This window comes from Lithobates pipiens, unplaced genomic scaffold, assembly GCF_037356315.1.
Source record: "Lithobates pipiens isolate NorthernLeopardFrog02 unplaced genomic scaffold, aLitPip1_a1.2 Scaffold_8, whole genome shotgun sequence".
Lineage (NCBI taxonomy): Eukaryota > Metazoa > Chordata > Amphibia > Anura > Ranidae > Lithobates > Lithobates pipiens.
In genome coordinates this window covers 449177571-449193857 of record NW_027507903.1, presented here as the reverse complement: position 1 = coordinate 449193857, position 16287 = coordinate 449177571, and the positions used below count along the sequence as shown (strand labels likewise).

General features: G+C 40.0%; 1 protein-coding gene across 1 annotated transcript in view; it reads right to left on the bottom strand.

The window, feature by feature from the left end:
* Positions 1–16287, bottom strand: part of GALNT10 (polypeptide N-acetylgalactosaminyltransferase 10) — a 339683-nt gene that overhangs the window by 123991 nt on the left and 199405 nt on the right. Inside the window, exons 3-4 of the mRNA XM_077468367.1 lie at positions 12987–13125; positions 3879–4045 (exon numbers count right to left, since the gene is read on the bottom strand). Coding sequence (XP_077324493.1) covers positions 3879–4045; positions 12987–13125 — 306 coding nt within the window. The remainder of the gene's footprint in view (positions 1–3878; positions 4046–12986; positions 13126–16287) is intronic.

The window sequence follows — 16287 nt, the reverse complement described above, 5'->3', positions numbered from 1 at the left end:
TCCCAGGTAATCAGGTAGAGGCAGTATTCAAGTTGATTTCTAAGAAAAAGTTTAGGGCCCTTTGTACAGGAGTAGAAAGTATCTGAATCCAAAGTGGATTACGTTTCCATATAGATCATTTTACTCCAATAACATTGGCCTCAATAGTGGCAGGCAAGGGGGAATGGTCCGACACGCCTCTGGGCAGAATATCAATAATGCTGATATATCTAAGTACCTCATAAGATCCCAGCATCAAATCGATGTGGGATAAAGTGTTATTTATAGCAAGTATATTGCGCTTTTGCACAATGTAACTTGCGCCACAGGTCGTACAGACCAAGTTCCCCACATAGGTTGCCCACTGGGGTTAGGCATTCTGCATTAGCATTGCTAAGGCAGGGAAATCTGTCCTGTTTGATAAGACATTATTAAAATCACCCATCAATAGAACTGGGAGCAGAAGCATATCGTCCAAAAACTTTATAAATAGCTGTAATACCTCACATGAATACGGAGGTGGCATATAAACGTTAACAATCACAAAATGCCTACCAAAAAGTCTGCAACATAGAAAAACATATCTCCCCTACTTGTCCACCTCTGCCCATTCACAGGTGAAGCATCCATGACCATACACCAGAACGGACACACCCCTAGCATAAGAAGAATATGTAGAATGATAAGCCGTATTTATACCACAGCATGTCAGAAACTGGAATGTTACTGGAGTGGCATGTGCGAGAGGTCATCCTTAAGCCCCATACACACTATCAGATTATCTACAGAGTTTTTCCTTCAGATTTACCAAAACCATATAATATGAGGACAAACCTTAGGAGTTTCAATGTGTATGCAATCAGGCAGGCCCTTCTACTACATGGTTTTGGTAAATCTGAAGGAAAAATTCAGCAGATAATCTGGTAGTGTGTATGGGGCTTTAGAGTTGCTTGGCTATTTAGTGACCCAGATCAAGTCAGTGAAGTAACCAATTCTTTTCACTATTGTAAACCAAGGATTGTAGTTGTGAAGCCAGCTGTAGCCACCAAATTTCTATCCTGACAAGTGTATGTTTTTGGCAAATTAAAAAAATTTAAAATTTCACACCCCTCTGAAATACATGCAAAATTGTGCAACGTTGTATCCCTTTAAAAACCTTGCAAGTATAGAAAAATACCTTTAAAGCTGACAACATGGTGTCTTTTTTTTTGCTCTGAAATCCCAACCAAAGTTCTGGCCTGCCAGTTGGACAACGCAACTCTGCCTGTCCAGCCCCTTTCCATGTGTACTCACTTAGACCCAATTCACACTGAGGCAATTTTCAGGTGTTTTAGCACCAGAAATAGTGCCTGTAAAGCACCTTAAAACTACCTCCCATGCCCCCCCGAATGTGAAAGCCTGGGGCGGTGCTCTTGCAGGACGTTGGAAAAAGCAGCATCTTTGGGGCAATGAATAGGCAGTTCTTCGGAAGTGCTGCAACACTGGCATTATTAACCACTTCTTCGGCCGCTAGCGGGTTAAAAGTGCCCCGTTAGAGGCTGAAAAACGCAGCTTAAACAACTGTAAAGCATTGCTAAACCGAGCAGTGCTTTACCGCTAACGCACGGCGGCCCCTGTGTGAGAGGGCTCTTAATTCTTTCCCAGCACTGCTGCTGCCTTGATTCCCAAGAGCCTGTCCACACATGTGTACAGAAATCACTCCTGGGATATGATATAGAGAGGTAATGGGAGGTTTGAGTTTAAATTTGGATAATGCCTGGACATAGTCTTTAATAGTGTGTAACATTATAGGGTACGTGAGCCATTAACCTAAAACAGGACAGGCACTCATAATCTTTAAACCAATTTGTATTTTTAATTCTTAATTTACTTTCAAGCTAAAAAATACAAAGCCTAGTGGGCATCTGATTAGGATAGAACAAACAAGAAGTGAAAAATAAATTGTTACTGAGACATGGTAATTTATCATCCTTACAACCTAAATTACTCTCCAGGAGAAATCTTCTGGGTATTGCATATGCAGTCATATTAAGCGAATGTGGAAATTCAAGTCAATAGTACAACTAGGTGACAAATTTTGCAGGCACATTTAAATTGAGCCACAAGGAAAAGTAAATACTGCCCAGATCTTTAAGAGATGCCAATGAGGCCTTACAAAGAGAATCTATTTGCATCTGTTGTGTTATCTTTGGTATTACGCTTATCTATATGTTCTAACAAAAAAGATTAAGTATGTGTTTGATAATAGGGAGCTAGCTACCAAAAGCTGGCAAAGAAGATTAAAGTGGTTCTAAAAGTTCAAGGTTTTTTATCTTCATGCCTCAACTTGCATTTATATCGTTAGCCCCTCAAGTGCATTAGTTTAATTGTTTTTGAGCATTAAACCTCATTTGCCATGTAGCTGCTCACCCCTTTATTTTATTGAGAATCTCTTGTAAAGTTTATATATCCTGCTGTGAAGTTATTGCCCTGCTTAGCTTTGTATAATCGGCACACACCAATATTGCGCTATTTATCCCATCCTCTATATCTAGAATCGGTTCCAGGACAGAGCCTTGGGGTACTCCACTGACCATTCCAGACCAGACCATTCTACACATTATTTATCACCACCCTTTGGATGCACTCCTGTAACCAATTTTCTATCCATGTACAAACCTTATGGTCTATACCTACACACCTCAGTTTGTAAATTAAGCTTTTGAGTGGGACTGTATCAAATGCTTTTGTTATATTCCAGGTGCACCACATCCACAGGCCTTTCCTTATCTAGATGGCAGCTCACGTCCTCATAGAATGTTAACAGGTTGGTTTGACAAGAACAACCTTTCATAAAGCCAAGCTGATTACTACTAACTAATCAATTAATTACTACGTATTAATCAGCAAAATCTTGGATATAGTCCCTTACAATCCCCTCCAACAGTTTACATACTATCGATGTTAGACTTACTGGCCTGTAGTTTCCAGGTATATATCTCTGCCCTTTTAAATATTTATAATATGTTGGCCCCATTCCTATCAGTATGCTCTCAATAAAAATTTGGAATAGCGGTCTGGCTATATAACCTTCTTGAGGACTCTCAGGTGTAAGCCATCTGGTCCTAGCAATTTATTTGCATTAAGCTTTTCAAGTCTTTTTTGGACACAGTTGCCCTCTCCTTGTCATTTGTAACCAACCTACCTGCATCACCCTTTATGGGGCACCAGTATGCCCTGACACCACACATTTTTACTATTAACATATTTAAAGAATTTTTGGGATTTTTTTTTTTTACTATCCTCCTCTATGTGTCTCTCGTGGGATATCATACCCGCCCTGATTGCATTCTTAAACTTCTTATTGCATTCCTTGTAGTGTTGAAATGCCAACAATGTCCCCTCTGACTTATATTTGTCTTTTTTAAAGTTTAGCCACCCAGGTTTAACCTTAGCTCTTTTATATTTGTTGCCTATTGGAATGCACTAGCCAATACCTCTATTTAATATGTTCTTAAAGTATGCCTATTTATTCTCTGTGTTTATTGTTTATAGTATTTGGTCCCATTTAACATCTTGTAGCCAGTGTTGGAACTATTTGAAGCATTTGAATCACACATCCACCTACTGTACATCCTACACAGCCTAAGCGGGAATTTGAGTGGTCCAAGTATTCTTGTTTATGGTGAAACTTGGATAAAAAGCTTGTGCATCCAGTGTTCCTAAAGGTCAACGATCACCTATTTAGTATTGGTGCTAAACTGTAAGAAAATAAATGCCCTAAGAACAAAAGATCAGGGATCAGAGGATTTTTATAAATCTGAGTGACAATGATGAAAAACAAAAGCCTTGGGCAGGCAGGTTAGATCCTTGTAAATGCTTGATCTTTTCATAAGCTGTTATTAATACTGGACACACACCTTTATCACTGAAGTCATCGACGAGCACAATCTCTGCGATCAGCTCAGGGGGAGATCGGTTGAGGACGCTGTGTACTGTACGCAGGAGGGACGACCAGCCCTCGTTGTGGAAGGGGATGATCACACTGGTGTTTGGCAGCTTGGCCGAGTACAGCTTGCTCTTGCAGCTAGAAAAATCAGAGAGGACATAAAAGGGACAGATGTCAGCTTCACATGCAGAACATGCCCTGAGCTCATGTCAAATGAGGACAGCACAGTAATGTCTGGGAAAACACCAGTTGAGAGGTGCGAAAACACAGATGGGTTTGACAATTGGTTATTTGTACAGCTCCATGTGATGATATGAACGAGGAAGTAAGAATGTAGAAGAGGTCTCATTGGAGAGATTCCAGCGAGAGAAAGCAATTTATCATCCTTACAGCCTCAATCACACTCAGCACTAAATCTCCAGCGTAATTCTGATCATGTTCAGATAAATGAAGATTGTAGCTATGCTTTTTGGAGCTCTGACTAGCACACTAATGATACATGCTGACATAAAGCATTAATATAAATCGCCCACTCTCATTAAAGGCAAATTACAACTAAAACAGAATTTCTGCTGATAGCAGGAACAGACAGCTTGATTCAACTTCTGCTTCTTAGATCTCTTTGAGTCTCCTATTTTTAAATTTCCCTCTGGTACCATGTGCATCTGCCCCCTCCCTATAACTCCAGGAAGAGAGAGCTAAAGATATATATCCTGTTCCATCATTAATTCACTATACATTATATAGCAGTGTAAAATCTACATACAAACAGCATGAAATGATTTGCAAGTCTCATAAATATATAGAAGCAAGTCATCCACTAAAAAAGTGATTTTAATCATTTTTTGGCCTATTGTTATTCCCTAAAATGTGGGTTGAGATTCTAGAAGACGGAGAAGAGGTTCCAGTGCTATGTTAAAAAGAATAGAAAAAAGGGGTATTATTTTTTTCTTAAAATGGTACACTTTCTCAGTTTAAACATTTTATATATTTTAAATATTGACAATAAAATATAGGTTTATGAGATTTGCAAATCATTATTTGGACAAAGAAGGGTTTTTTACCTTAATACAGAGCATGCATCAAGGTAAGGACAACCATCTCTGCAGCACTCTATCAATCAGGCCTGTATGGTAGAGTGGTCAGACAGAAGCCACTCCTCAGTAAAAGGCACACGACAGCCTGCCTGGAGTTTGCCAAAAGTCACCTGAAGGACTGTATGGTCTAAAAGATTGAACTCTTTGGCCTGAATAGCAAGCGTCATGTCTGGAGAAAAACCAGGCACCACTCATTGCTTGGCCAATACCATCCCTACAGTGAAGCATGGTGGTTGCAGTATCATGCTATGGGGATGTTTTTCAGTGGCAGGAACTGGGAGACTAGTCAGGATTGAAGGAAAGATAAATGCAGCAAATGTCTGTACATTTGATATTTATGAAATAAATGTTCTGAATACAGGGGATTGAGTGTGGAGATTTGTATATCTGTATCCATCCTGTTGTACCTGCTAATTGATCGTTGTTGATTGAGAGTAAGGGTTTCTTTCCCATTCAATGGTCATCTGACCCCTGCAATAAGGGTCCAAAGAGGAGGGTAAGGGGCTGTGTGTCTGGGTTCTGGTGGTGCTTATCCTCTCTCTTCCACTATATCCCATGGGCTGTGTGACTACAACCAACATTTGAGGATTGGAGGGTCTATGAACATTTTTCAAGCGCTGCACCTATTTTTATATATTGTTTTGTTGCTGTTCACCAACATTGTGCTGGCTGCTTGAATGTTTATAATTTATATGCAATTAAGGTTTATCTGGAACAGCAGACTCTTATTAATCCTCACTTAACGACCAGGTTCCTTTCCAATGACCAGGTCATTAAACGAATTGGCTGTTAAACGAGGAGCCACAAGTAATCGATATTTTAAGCATTCTTAACTACTGTACTGTATTGTGAAAAAAAGAACTAAACACAAAACTTCAGCTAAATAATGTTGTTTTAATTTGCATAAGTACAGAATGAAAATTCTGTACTGTACAATACAATGATGTATATCACGTTGTTTAAGTGGGGAGAGCAGGTCGTAAGTCCAAGTGAGGCGTATCTGTATGTGTAGGGTGCACATTGCAGAATGTTACAAGAGGAAAAGATAAGGGATCCCTGCAATCAGGGAAACATCATGATCATTTTTTGGAGTGATAGCTTTGCTTTAAAGTTCCAGAAGCAATCTGCAGAAGGTTGCAGTGAAATTGTGAGTATACGCATGCCACCCTAACGCTTTGCAATTCTTTTCGACACTAAACCACAGTCAGCAGAAGGATTACATTGAAAATTAAATTACATTTTGACTAAAGGTCAATTTGGTTCACTTGAAGTCCTTAATAATGAAAACGTTTTGCCTGCTGCGTGCACTTCTATGATTGTGACTGGCCAAGCTGCCAAGAAGAAAGATGAAAATAGGCCAGGCAGACGGAAACCACACAGGCGCCGTGCCAGAGATATGCAATGCTATTCGATTGTGCTGGTCACCTACACATAGCTAAATCCATGATGCTGCGAACCAATCTTTACAGATTCCAATCGAAAAGTAGGATTTTGTTTAAAATAATGGGATACTGATACAACTCTCTATGGGTTGTGAACAAGGACACTTACTGTACTTTTTTGCAATGAGAAAGCAGCTACTGAGCAGTCTAGTCCAGCCCTGACAAATATTATACGAGGGGTCTTCAAAAGGTTTTCGCAATTTTATATATTTTTTGGAACCAGTGAGAGGAGTAGTAAGTAATTAGTTGTGTCTGAGAATGTCATGTGACTAGTCTGTCTGGCAAGCCGGCTGACCTTGCAGTTTAGTACAAGAGTTGTCACGCTGTAGTGAAGATGGTTGAGAAACATATAACATTTTGAAGAACCCTTGCATATCAAGAAATGATGCTGTCAGTACATCAGGCTTGATCAATTTTCACTGATACGTAGCCTAACTTTCACGCAAACCAATTATCATACACTTATATGGATTTTTTTTTTTTTTACTAAAGACATGTAGCAGAATACATTCTGGCCTAAATTTATGACAAAATTTGATTTTATTGGATTTCTTTTAAAACAGAAAGTAGAAAATAGTTTATTTTCAAAATTGTCGCTCTTTTTTTTGCTTATATCGCAAAAAATAAAAAACTCAGTGGTGATTAAATACCACCAAAGAAAGCTGAAAATTGGTCTGGGAGGGAAGGGGGTGCCCAGTATTGAGGTGGTTAAAGGCCTCATTTCCTTTTCTGAAAACAGTAGAATGCTGGGCTTTAGCAAAAAGCTGTCATTGTATTTCCTCTGTCCACAGCACATTCTCCCAAAAGGATTTTGGCTTCCTGAGGTAAGTTTTGGCAAACTCCAATCTGTCTTTTTTTTTTTTTACACGTATAGTACGAGCTGACAGTTCTACCCTGTGCCTGAAGGTCAGCTTGCATTTGTCTGATAGTTGACTGAGGTTCTTTATCCACCATTCAAACAATCCTTTGCTGCAAACTTTGGTCATTTTTTCTCTTTCGCCCATGTCTACTGAGATTAGCTACAGTGCCATTGGCTGTAAACTTCTTGACAATGTTGAGCACAGGGGACACAGGAACAAGAAGATCTCTGGAGATGGACTTGTAATCTTGAGATTGTCCATGCTTTTCTACAATTTTTGTTCTCCAATCCTTAGACAATTCTTTGCTGCTTTCTCTTCTCCATGTTCTGTGTGGCACCCAGAGACACAACAGTAAGGTTGAGTCAATTTTTCACCATTTTAACTGCTTGCCGGTGTGATTTCTATATTGTCAGCACCTGTTAATTGATACAGGTGAATTTAAGTACAAATTACAGGAGCGTCACAAACTTGGAATGCTATTACTTCTTACAATTTTGGGAAGGTGCCAATAATTTTGTCCAGTCCATTTTGGGGTTTTGCATGGAATGTGTCAGATTTGGCTTTTTGTTTCTCCACATTTTTGTGTCATACCAATACAAACAAAAGGAATAAACAGGCAAATACCTAAACATTTGTAATTACAACACTTTTCTGGGCAAAGTGGTGCATTATCTGACAGAAATTGCAGGGGTGTCAGTATTTTTGCCCATGCCTGTAGTTTATCCTACAAGGAGCAGGAACCATACATTTTCTCCTACAAAGTGCAGGCACTATATAGCTTTCCCTACTAAAAGCGGGCAACATGTACTTTCTCCAACAAATTGCAGGCACCCCATCATTTCTCCAACTAAGACCAGGCACATAATAGTTCTTCCTACTTTAAGAAGGCAACATATGTTTTCTCCTACTTGATTACTTTTTTTTTCATTAATTTTCTGTGCTGCTTACTTCCTGCAGCTTCTTTCAGCCGCCTCCTGTCTACATGCCCTCACCTTGGTGCCACTCGACCTACTTCTGGAACTGGAAAACAGCTGTAAAGCTTTAGGGCTGGTTCAAACCACAAAAACACACTCCAGATCCATTCCAAATGTGTTTCTGCATGCATGTTTTTAACACGCTTTTGATGCGTGTTCTGCTGCATTTTTGATGCGTTTCCAGATGCATGCTTTTTTCTTCTTTTTTCCTATTTTTTTAGGGTCCAGTGCATTTTTGATGCGTTTCAGTGCATTCCAGAGAAAAATCATGTTCCCCGCTTTGTGAGACAGGGCTGTGCTAGGTAGCAGAGTTGTGCAAATCCCAGGACTTGATGGACAGAAATAAAAATCAAATATGAGAGCAAGTATAATTGTTCGCACATATGTATTTAATCTCTTTAATTAGCAGTTTGCCTGGAGTTAACTGCACAAAAATGACTAATTTCTGAGAGATACTGTGCATGTATGGTCAAGTCTGACAGCCAAGTCAAGAGGCTGGAACTGCGTCTCTTTTTCTCATTATAATTAACATGCATATAGATTTAATTCTTAAATTTGGTCTACATAAATGCACATTTGCTTCTCAAGGATATAATTATTTGAATCATTACATAGCATGTGCACATTTGTCTCTTTCCATAGCAGAGAATGTGGCAGAGTGTGCCCTGGTGTGACCCGTGCTGTGCTGGCTGCAGTACTGAGTGCTATACACTCACAGGAATCCTCTCTTTTAGGCTTCATGTACACGGGACATTTTTACAACCTTTCCGGAACAACTTAACTCGACAGATAGTAACCCACGTTTAAAACGTCTGTTTTGCCGCATTTGCGTTTAGAAACATTATATATTATATATATATATATATATATATATATATATACATATATATATATATACACACACACACATACACAGTGGGGCAAAAAAGTATTTAGTCAGCCACCAATTGTGCAAGTTCCCCCACTTAAAAAGATGAGAGAGGCCTATAATTGTCATCATAGGTATACCTCAACTATGAGAGACAAAATGTGGAAACAAATCCAGACAATCACATTGTCTGATTTTTGAAAGAATTAATTTGGAAATTATGGTGGAAAGTAAGCATTTGGTCGCCTACAAACAAGCAAGATTTCTGGCTCTCACAGACCTGTATCTTCTTCTTTAAGAGGCTCCTCTGTCCCCCACTCATTACCTGTATTAGGCTGGGTTCACACTGCTGCGGGGGGAGATCCGGATGTGATTCGCACCGCAAATCACATCCGATCTCCGTAGCGATGCGAGTTCAGCCATACAGATAGTATGGCTGAATTCGTAGCGCTCCCGCAGCAAACTCGCACGGGACCCTTTTTTTGGTGCGCAACAGAATCGGATCGCATGGGGGTTCACACCATGCGATCCGATTCCTGTGCGAGTCGGCAGATCGCACTGCGATATGCGGACGGATCTGTGGGTGTCATTAACATAACATTGACACTCCCAGCCGTCCGCATAGGGCAGTGTGAACTGCCGGCGGGAGTAATGCGATGCGGGAAAACGCCGTGGATTTGCGGCGTTCCCGCATCGCAGCGGTGTGAACCCGGCCTTAATGGAACTTGTTTGAACTTGTTATCAGTATAAAAGACACCTGTTCACAACCTCAAGCAGTCACACTCCAAACCCCACTATGGTGAAGACCGAAGTGCTGTCCAAGGACACCAGAAACAAAATTGTAGACCTGCACCAGGCTGGGAAGACTGAATCAACTGTGGGAGCAATAATTAGAAAATGGAAGACATATAAAACCATGATAATCTCCCTCCATCTGGGGCTCCATGCAAGATCTCACCCCGTGGGGTCAAAATGATCACAAGAATGGTGAGAAAAAAATCCTAGACCCACAAGGGGTGGGGGCTAGTGAATGACCTGCAGAGAGTTGGGACCAACATAACAAAGGCTACCATCAGTAACACACTACGTCGAGATTATATTATATATATATATATATATATATATATATATATATATATATATATATATATATATATATATATATATATATATATATATATATATATATACACACATATATAAACCCACGGAAAAAAAAAAAAAACCTGTAAGACAAAGGCATAATGAGCTAGCATGGCATACTAGCCGATTATGAAATACTAACCTTAGATCGAAGCCCCCGCAGTGATCCTGGCACACCGCTGTGGCAGGCGACATGTCCCCCAGAGTTATTTATGGGTATCGCGGGATCCTGGGCTGTGATTGGCCAGAGCCGCAATGACGTCACTCCCGCTGGTAATGGCACAGCAGCTGAAGTGCGCATGTGCCGATGAGGACGGCACATGCCGATACAGTGAATATCTCCTAAATGGTGCAAGTGTAGGAAATATTCACGGTACCTACAGGCAAGCCCGTATCATAGGTGGTGTGTAACCACTTTAAACACAAAACATAACCTAGTAAAAGCAAGTATAGCCACTTGCTAACCGCCTGACTGTGAAAATACTCAATTACATTACAGTTTATTGCTGGAGTTATGGCTGCAGCTTGATGCCAAAACCCCTATAATAAACATTTTTATTGCTAAAATTTTTATCTGCTAAAAGTGATCCAAGCAGCTGGTTAGCTGCTTGGATCACTTTTAAAAGCGGCGGGAGGGGTCGTCAGCTTCCGGTGGTTCCGGACTTATCAGGTAAGACCAGGAACCGATGCTGTAGCGGGAGCTGGCCATGGAGATTATCAGAGGAAAGATGGTCTCCGCTCATCTCTATGACCTAGGAAGACTGGAGCGACGTTGTGATGTCACTTCTGATACACGCCAAAGTAAACAAAGCCTTTTTTGTTTTGGAAAGCATTCGATCAATTTTGTTTTCCATTGTAAGGAGAGATGTGGGGTCTCTCCATAAAAAGGATCGGTCATGCTGTATTGTTGTCACAGGAGATGTTTACAATTCTTGTGACAGCAATAAAAGTGATAAAAACATTTTTTTAAAAGGACAGTGGAAAAATAAAAAATAATGTAATAAAATGTAATAAAATAATAATCAATTATTTTATTTAAAGTGCACCTGTCCCCCCGTGCTTGTGCGCAGTGGTGAACACATACATAGGTCACGCCCACATATGTAAACCGTGTTCATACAACACATGGGGGGTACTGCTGCAAACGTTATAGCGAGAGCAACATTTCTAGCAATAGACGTACTCTTTAATTCTAAACTGGTATCCTGTAAACATTTTTAAATCGTTGCCTATGGAGATTTTTTAAGTACCATAGTTTGGCACCATTCCCCAAACGTGTGCAATTTTTAAGCATGACATGTTAGGGCTATTTACTCAGCGTAACATCTTTCATATTTTACAAAAAAAAAGTTTATATATTGTATTTTTTCTAAATTCATTTAAGTGTATTTTTCCCCCAAAAAATTGATTTTCAAAAACCGCTGCACAAATACATAAAAAGTTGCAATGGCTGCCGTTTTATTTTTTGGGGCCTCTGCTAAAAAATATATATATATATTTATATAATTATATATATAATGTTTGGGACTTGTAAGTAATTTTCTAGCAAAAACAAAACAAAACAGATTTTTAATAGATTTTAAAGTCAGGCCTGATCCTTAAAGTGTGAGTAAACTCCCAAGGTTGATTTTTACCTATAGGTAAGCAATTCTTTGCTTAGAATAAAGATCACAATTCTCGGCGTAACATCCTCTTTCACATTATACAAAAAATTTGGGTTAACTTTGCTGTTTAGTTTTTTTTAATTTGTTAAAGTATTTTTTCACAAAAAATTGCATTTGACTGACCACTGCACAAATACAGTGTGACAAAAAAATATTACAACGACCACCAGTTTATTCTCTAGGGTCTCTGCCAAAGAAAAAAAATAAACGTTATATTTTATTTACACACTATATATATATATATATATATATATATATATATATAATGTTTGGGGTTTCTAAGTAATTTTCTAGCAATAAATACAGATTTTAACTTGAAAGCAACAAGTGTCAGAAAAAGGCCTGCCCTTTTAGTGGTTAAACTAATCTCGTTTGCGACCAAAAGTCAGGGGAAGCCCTCCCCACGCCCAGTGATTATCGCTAGAGGTTATAGTAGCCGCTAGTGATAATCGCAAGAGAATCCTGCAGGTCGGCTGTACCCAAGTTGATCAATCAACTTGGCCCATTCAGCCTTCCCATTAACAGTTTGAATCTCGGTCGGTTCCTGCTGAATCATAGATGATTTGATTTTCTTTCCTGCGATCGCTTGAGTTCCCCATCAACACAGTGTTGATGGGTTAATTCCTCCCATTAATCTATTGTGTTCTCCCAGCAAAGGGGTAGGATGAGCCTTTCCTGGCTGGGAGAACAGACAGTGATTATTGCCAGCAGCTATAGTGTGTACCCAAGCCAATCGATCAACCTGGGTACAATAAACCTTCTCATACACGGTTCGAATCTTGGCCAGTTCCCTGCTGGACCGGCTGAGATTAGAATCGTACATGGCCGGCTTAACGCTATTCGAAACAACAAAAAACATTTTGGATGGAATTCAACTTCAAATAGTAATTTATTTGTATAGCTAACTTTGCAAGAACAAAAAACGAAAGACACCAATGCAACTCCATAACATCCCCACGAGCACAGGCTCTTACAAGAGGACACAGTACATCTTTATTTGACTAAACACATTTTCAGACTGTCGTACTCACTTATTGTGCCGGATATCTGGAAGTGATCTGTTGAGGGAAATTTTATCACTGACATATATGTTGAATCCATTCTCTCGATAGGCCTGGTCTACACGATCGCCATCTGTCATCGGAAAAGGTTTTCCCTGCTCCCCATTTCCTAGGGAGAATTTCAAACTATAATTAATCAACGGTTTCAATTTAGTGCTGACATTATGGCACACAAAACAAACTACATATTAAATCAGGAACATTATAGATTTTTTTAGAAGGTTTCCACACTGTAAGCTAGCAATGCCAATATTCTTTGTACTGAGTACAAACACAAAATGAAAAATGTACAGGGAACATGAAGTGGACCTAGTATTTGGTGTATTTCTCTTGTTAAGTGCATGTATAATAAGGAACGCGTAGGTGTAACACTTCTCACAGAGATCACAGTACTCCCCATTAGCAATGCCCTTCTATATTTTTCTTTCCAGGACGGAACCCTTTTTTATTCAGGCATCACCCAAACCCTTTACATATCAGAATAAACACTGGATATGGTATGTCTGAAATCTTGGTAAGATCAGTGCCATCTCAGTGGAGATTAGGGGTGTTGAATATAATCACAGCATCGGTGCATTGTGAATTTGGATGTTCACAATGCTGAGAGTCGGCTGAATCGATTTTTGATGACATCATCTGTCGCTCCACGCAGTGCTCTGCCTCTCCGCGAGAAACACAGAGGCAGAGCCTACAAGATGGATAAAGCCTCCTCCCCTCCCCTTCGCTGAAGCAGGAAGTCAGCTGATGAGCTGACAGCCAGTACAGTGCAGGGGGAGGAGCTGAAGGAGACCCGACATGAGCAGAGGAATCCCTGGAGGTACTGGAAGGGGGAAGACACACTGAGCAGCATGGAGGATGGGGAATCAACTGACACTAACAGCAGTGCCAGTGTCACTGATACAATCCCTCTACTACCATCACTCCTCTGCCTCATCCCACCATGCCAGTCTAATTCCACCATGCATCTGATCTAGGGTTGCCACCTCATCTCTTTAAATCTGAACACATATTAATTACACAGGTTCTGTGGCTGATTAAGGTGTTAATTAAACTTAGTGCCTTAGCTGCATTAAATTAGCCCCACAATCTGTGTAATCAATATGTGTTCGGGTTTAGGGATGAGGTGGCAACCCTACTCTGATCCTGCCATCCCAGTCTGATGCTACCATGCCAGTCTGATCCCACAAGGCCTCTGCGTCTGATTCCACCATGCCTCTGCCATTGGAGAAAAATTTTGTTTTTCTGACTGCTTGAATTTTTGGATAAAAGGTTTTTAACTATGTGCATTTGTACAGTAATCGTAATGCCTTGCCGAATCGAATCGTGGACAAGATGATCGGAATCAAATTTAATCGTGAAACCAGTGAAGATGCGCACCCCTAGTGGAGATGCTTGTCACCATTACTATCAGCTGGAGAACACATATGAATTCATAAGTCATTGGCTAAGGAACTATTTCATTGGGCTCAGTGTTTATCCTAGAATTGTTGCAGCTTACATTTTTTCCAATACTCTGCATAGGATATCATCCACACGTTTACACTGGTATTTCAAAGTGGGGGTGGGTATTTTAGCATATATAAGATGTTTTTGGATAAACGTTTCCCTTTGTATTATATATCTTGTATTACGTAAAATAAATTGTGCGAGGTGTTAGTAGATTGTTGGTGTTGTATGGTCACCTTATTATATTACTATTTTCTCTTTTTTAATACACAGAGATTATTCTGAGTATAAACTTGCAATATATAGGCGTTGATTTAAAGGCAAAAATACTGCGAACTGCAAGAGCACTTGCTCCAAAGCTTAGTGGATGAGGTAAAGCTTCACTTTGAAAGAATACTTAAAGAAGAACTCCAACTTTTCATCCCCAAAACAACAGGTGCATGTAAATGAATCACAACCCCAGTGTCAGGCTCCATGCACACTGGGCTTACAAAATGTCAGTTCCTTGGCAGAAAAAAATGCTCATATGGATATGGACCAGTTTAGGAGAGCTTTGCGGTTTTTTTTTCTGCCAGAACGCTGCAATCAGAAACGCAAACCAGAAGGTTTTTTTTTTCCTGCATCCAATGTTGAGCTTAAAATTTGCCTGTAATCGTCCTAATGTGTATGGACACATAGGATAACACTGAGCTGCTTCCACAGGCAGAACACAAAACTCCTGTAGTAGCAGCAAATTTTAAGCCCAGTGTGCATGAAGCCTCAGTGTGTGTAACTTACAAACCCGCTGTATACAGCTAAAGTAGGTATGTCTTGTATGTCACTCTCACTTCTCCTCGTTGAATTTCAGAGTTCTCTGACTTCCTGTTTTCTTCCATTACCAGTCCTGATACTACATGTCCCATCATGCTTTGAGCCTCTGTAGTTTCAAGGCGTGCTATAGGCGTCACTTGTAGCAGTTCTGGGAGTTGATGTGGGTGGGTCATGGTGTTATTATGGGGGTTTCTGGGCCTTCATGTGGGTGGTTAAGGAGGGTATAGGAATGCTGCTCTCACCAATCACACTCCATTCCTCTCTGCAGTGAGCAGAGTGCTGTACAGCAGGAAGGGTAACCTTACAAACCATCTCTTGGACAAGAAATGTGCTATAAGGGTGCACACATATAAGCCTAAATTTGTTGCATACACACGATCGGACAAAGTTGTCGGAAAAACCCGATCGCTCTGAACGTGATGACGTTTTTTCGTTACGACGGGACTACGTTCAGGCTAGTAGCCAATAGCTTTGGTCTAGGAATTTGATCTAAGCATGCGTGGCACTTTGTCCGATTGGAATTCTCTACAAAGATCGGACAAAGTCTGATCGGATCATGTTGTTATAGCCCAGCTCTAAAACTTTGTCGGTCGGATACTCCGACGGAAACAGTCCGATGGAGCCTACACATGGTCGGATTATCCGATAACACGGTCCGATCGGACATTTTCCGTCGGATAGTCCGACCGTGTGTACAAGGGCTTAAAGAGAGAAACAGCAAATTGTCTTTGTTGAAGACATGATTTTTAATGTGTATATAGTGTTTGCGCACACACACAACACACACACACACAATTCTTTGGTTGTTGTAAAGTGTATGTGTAGTACACGATTCTGGCTAAAATGAGAATCACAATTTTTTTGCTTAGAATAAAGATCACGATTCTCGCGGAGTAACATCTTTCACAATATACAAAAAAAAATACAGTGCGACATAAAATATTGCAACAACCACCATTTTATTCTCTAGGATCTCTGCTAAATATATATATATATATATATATATATATATATA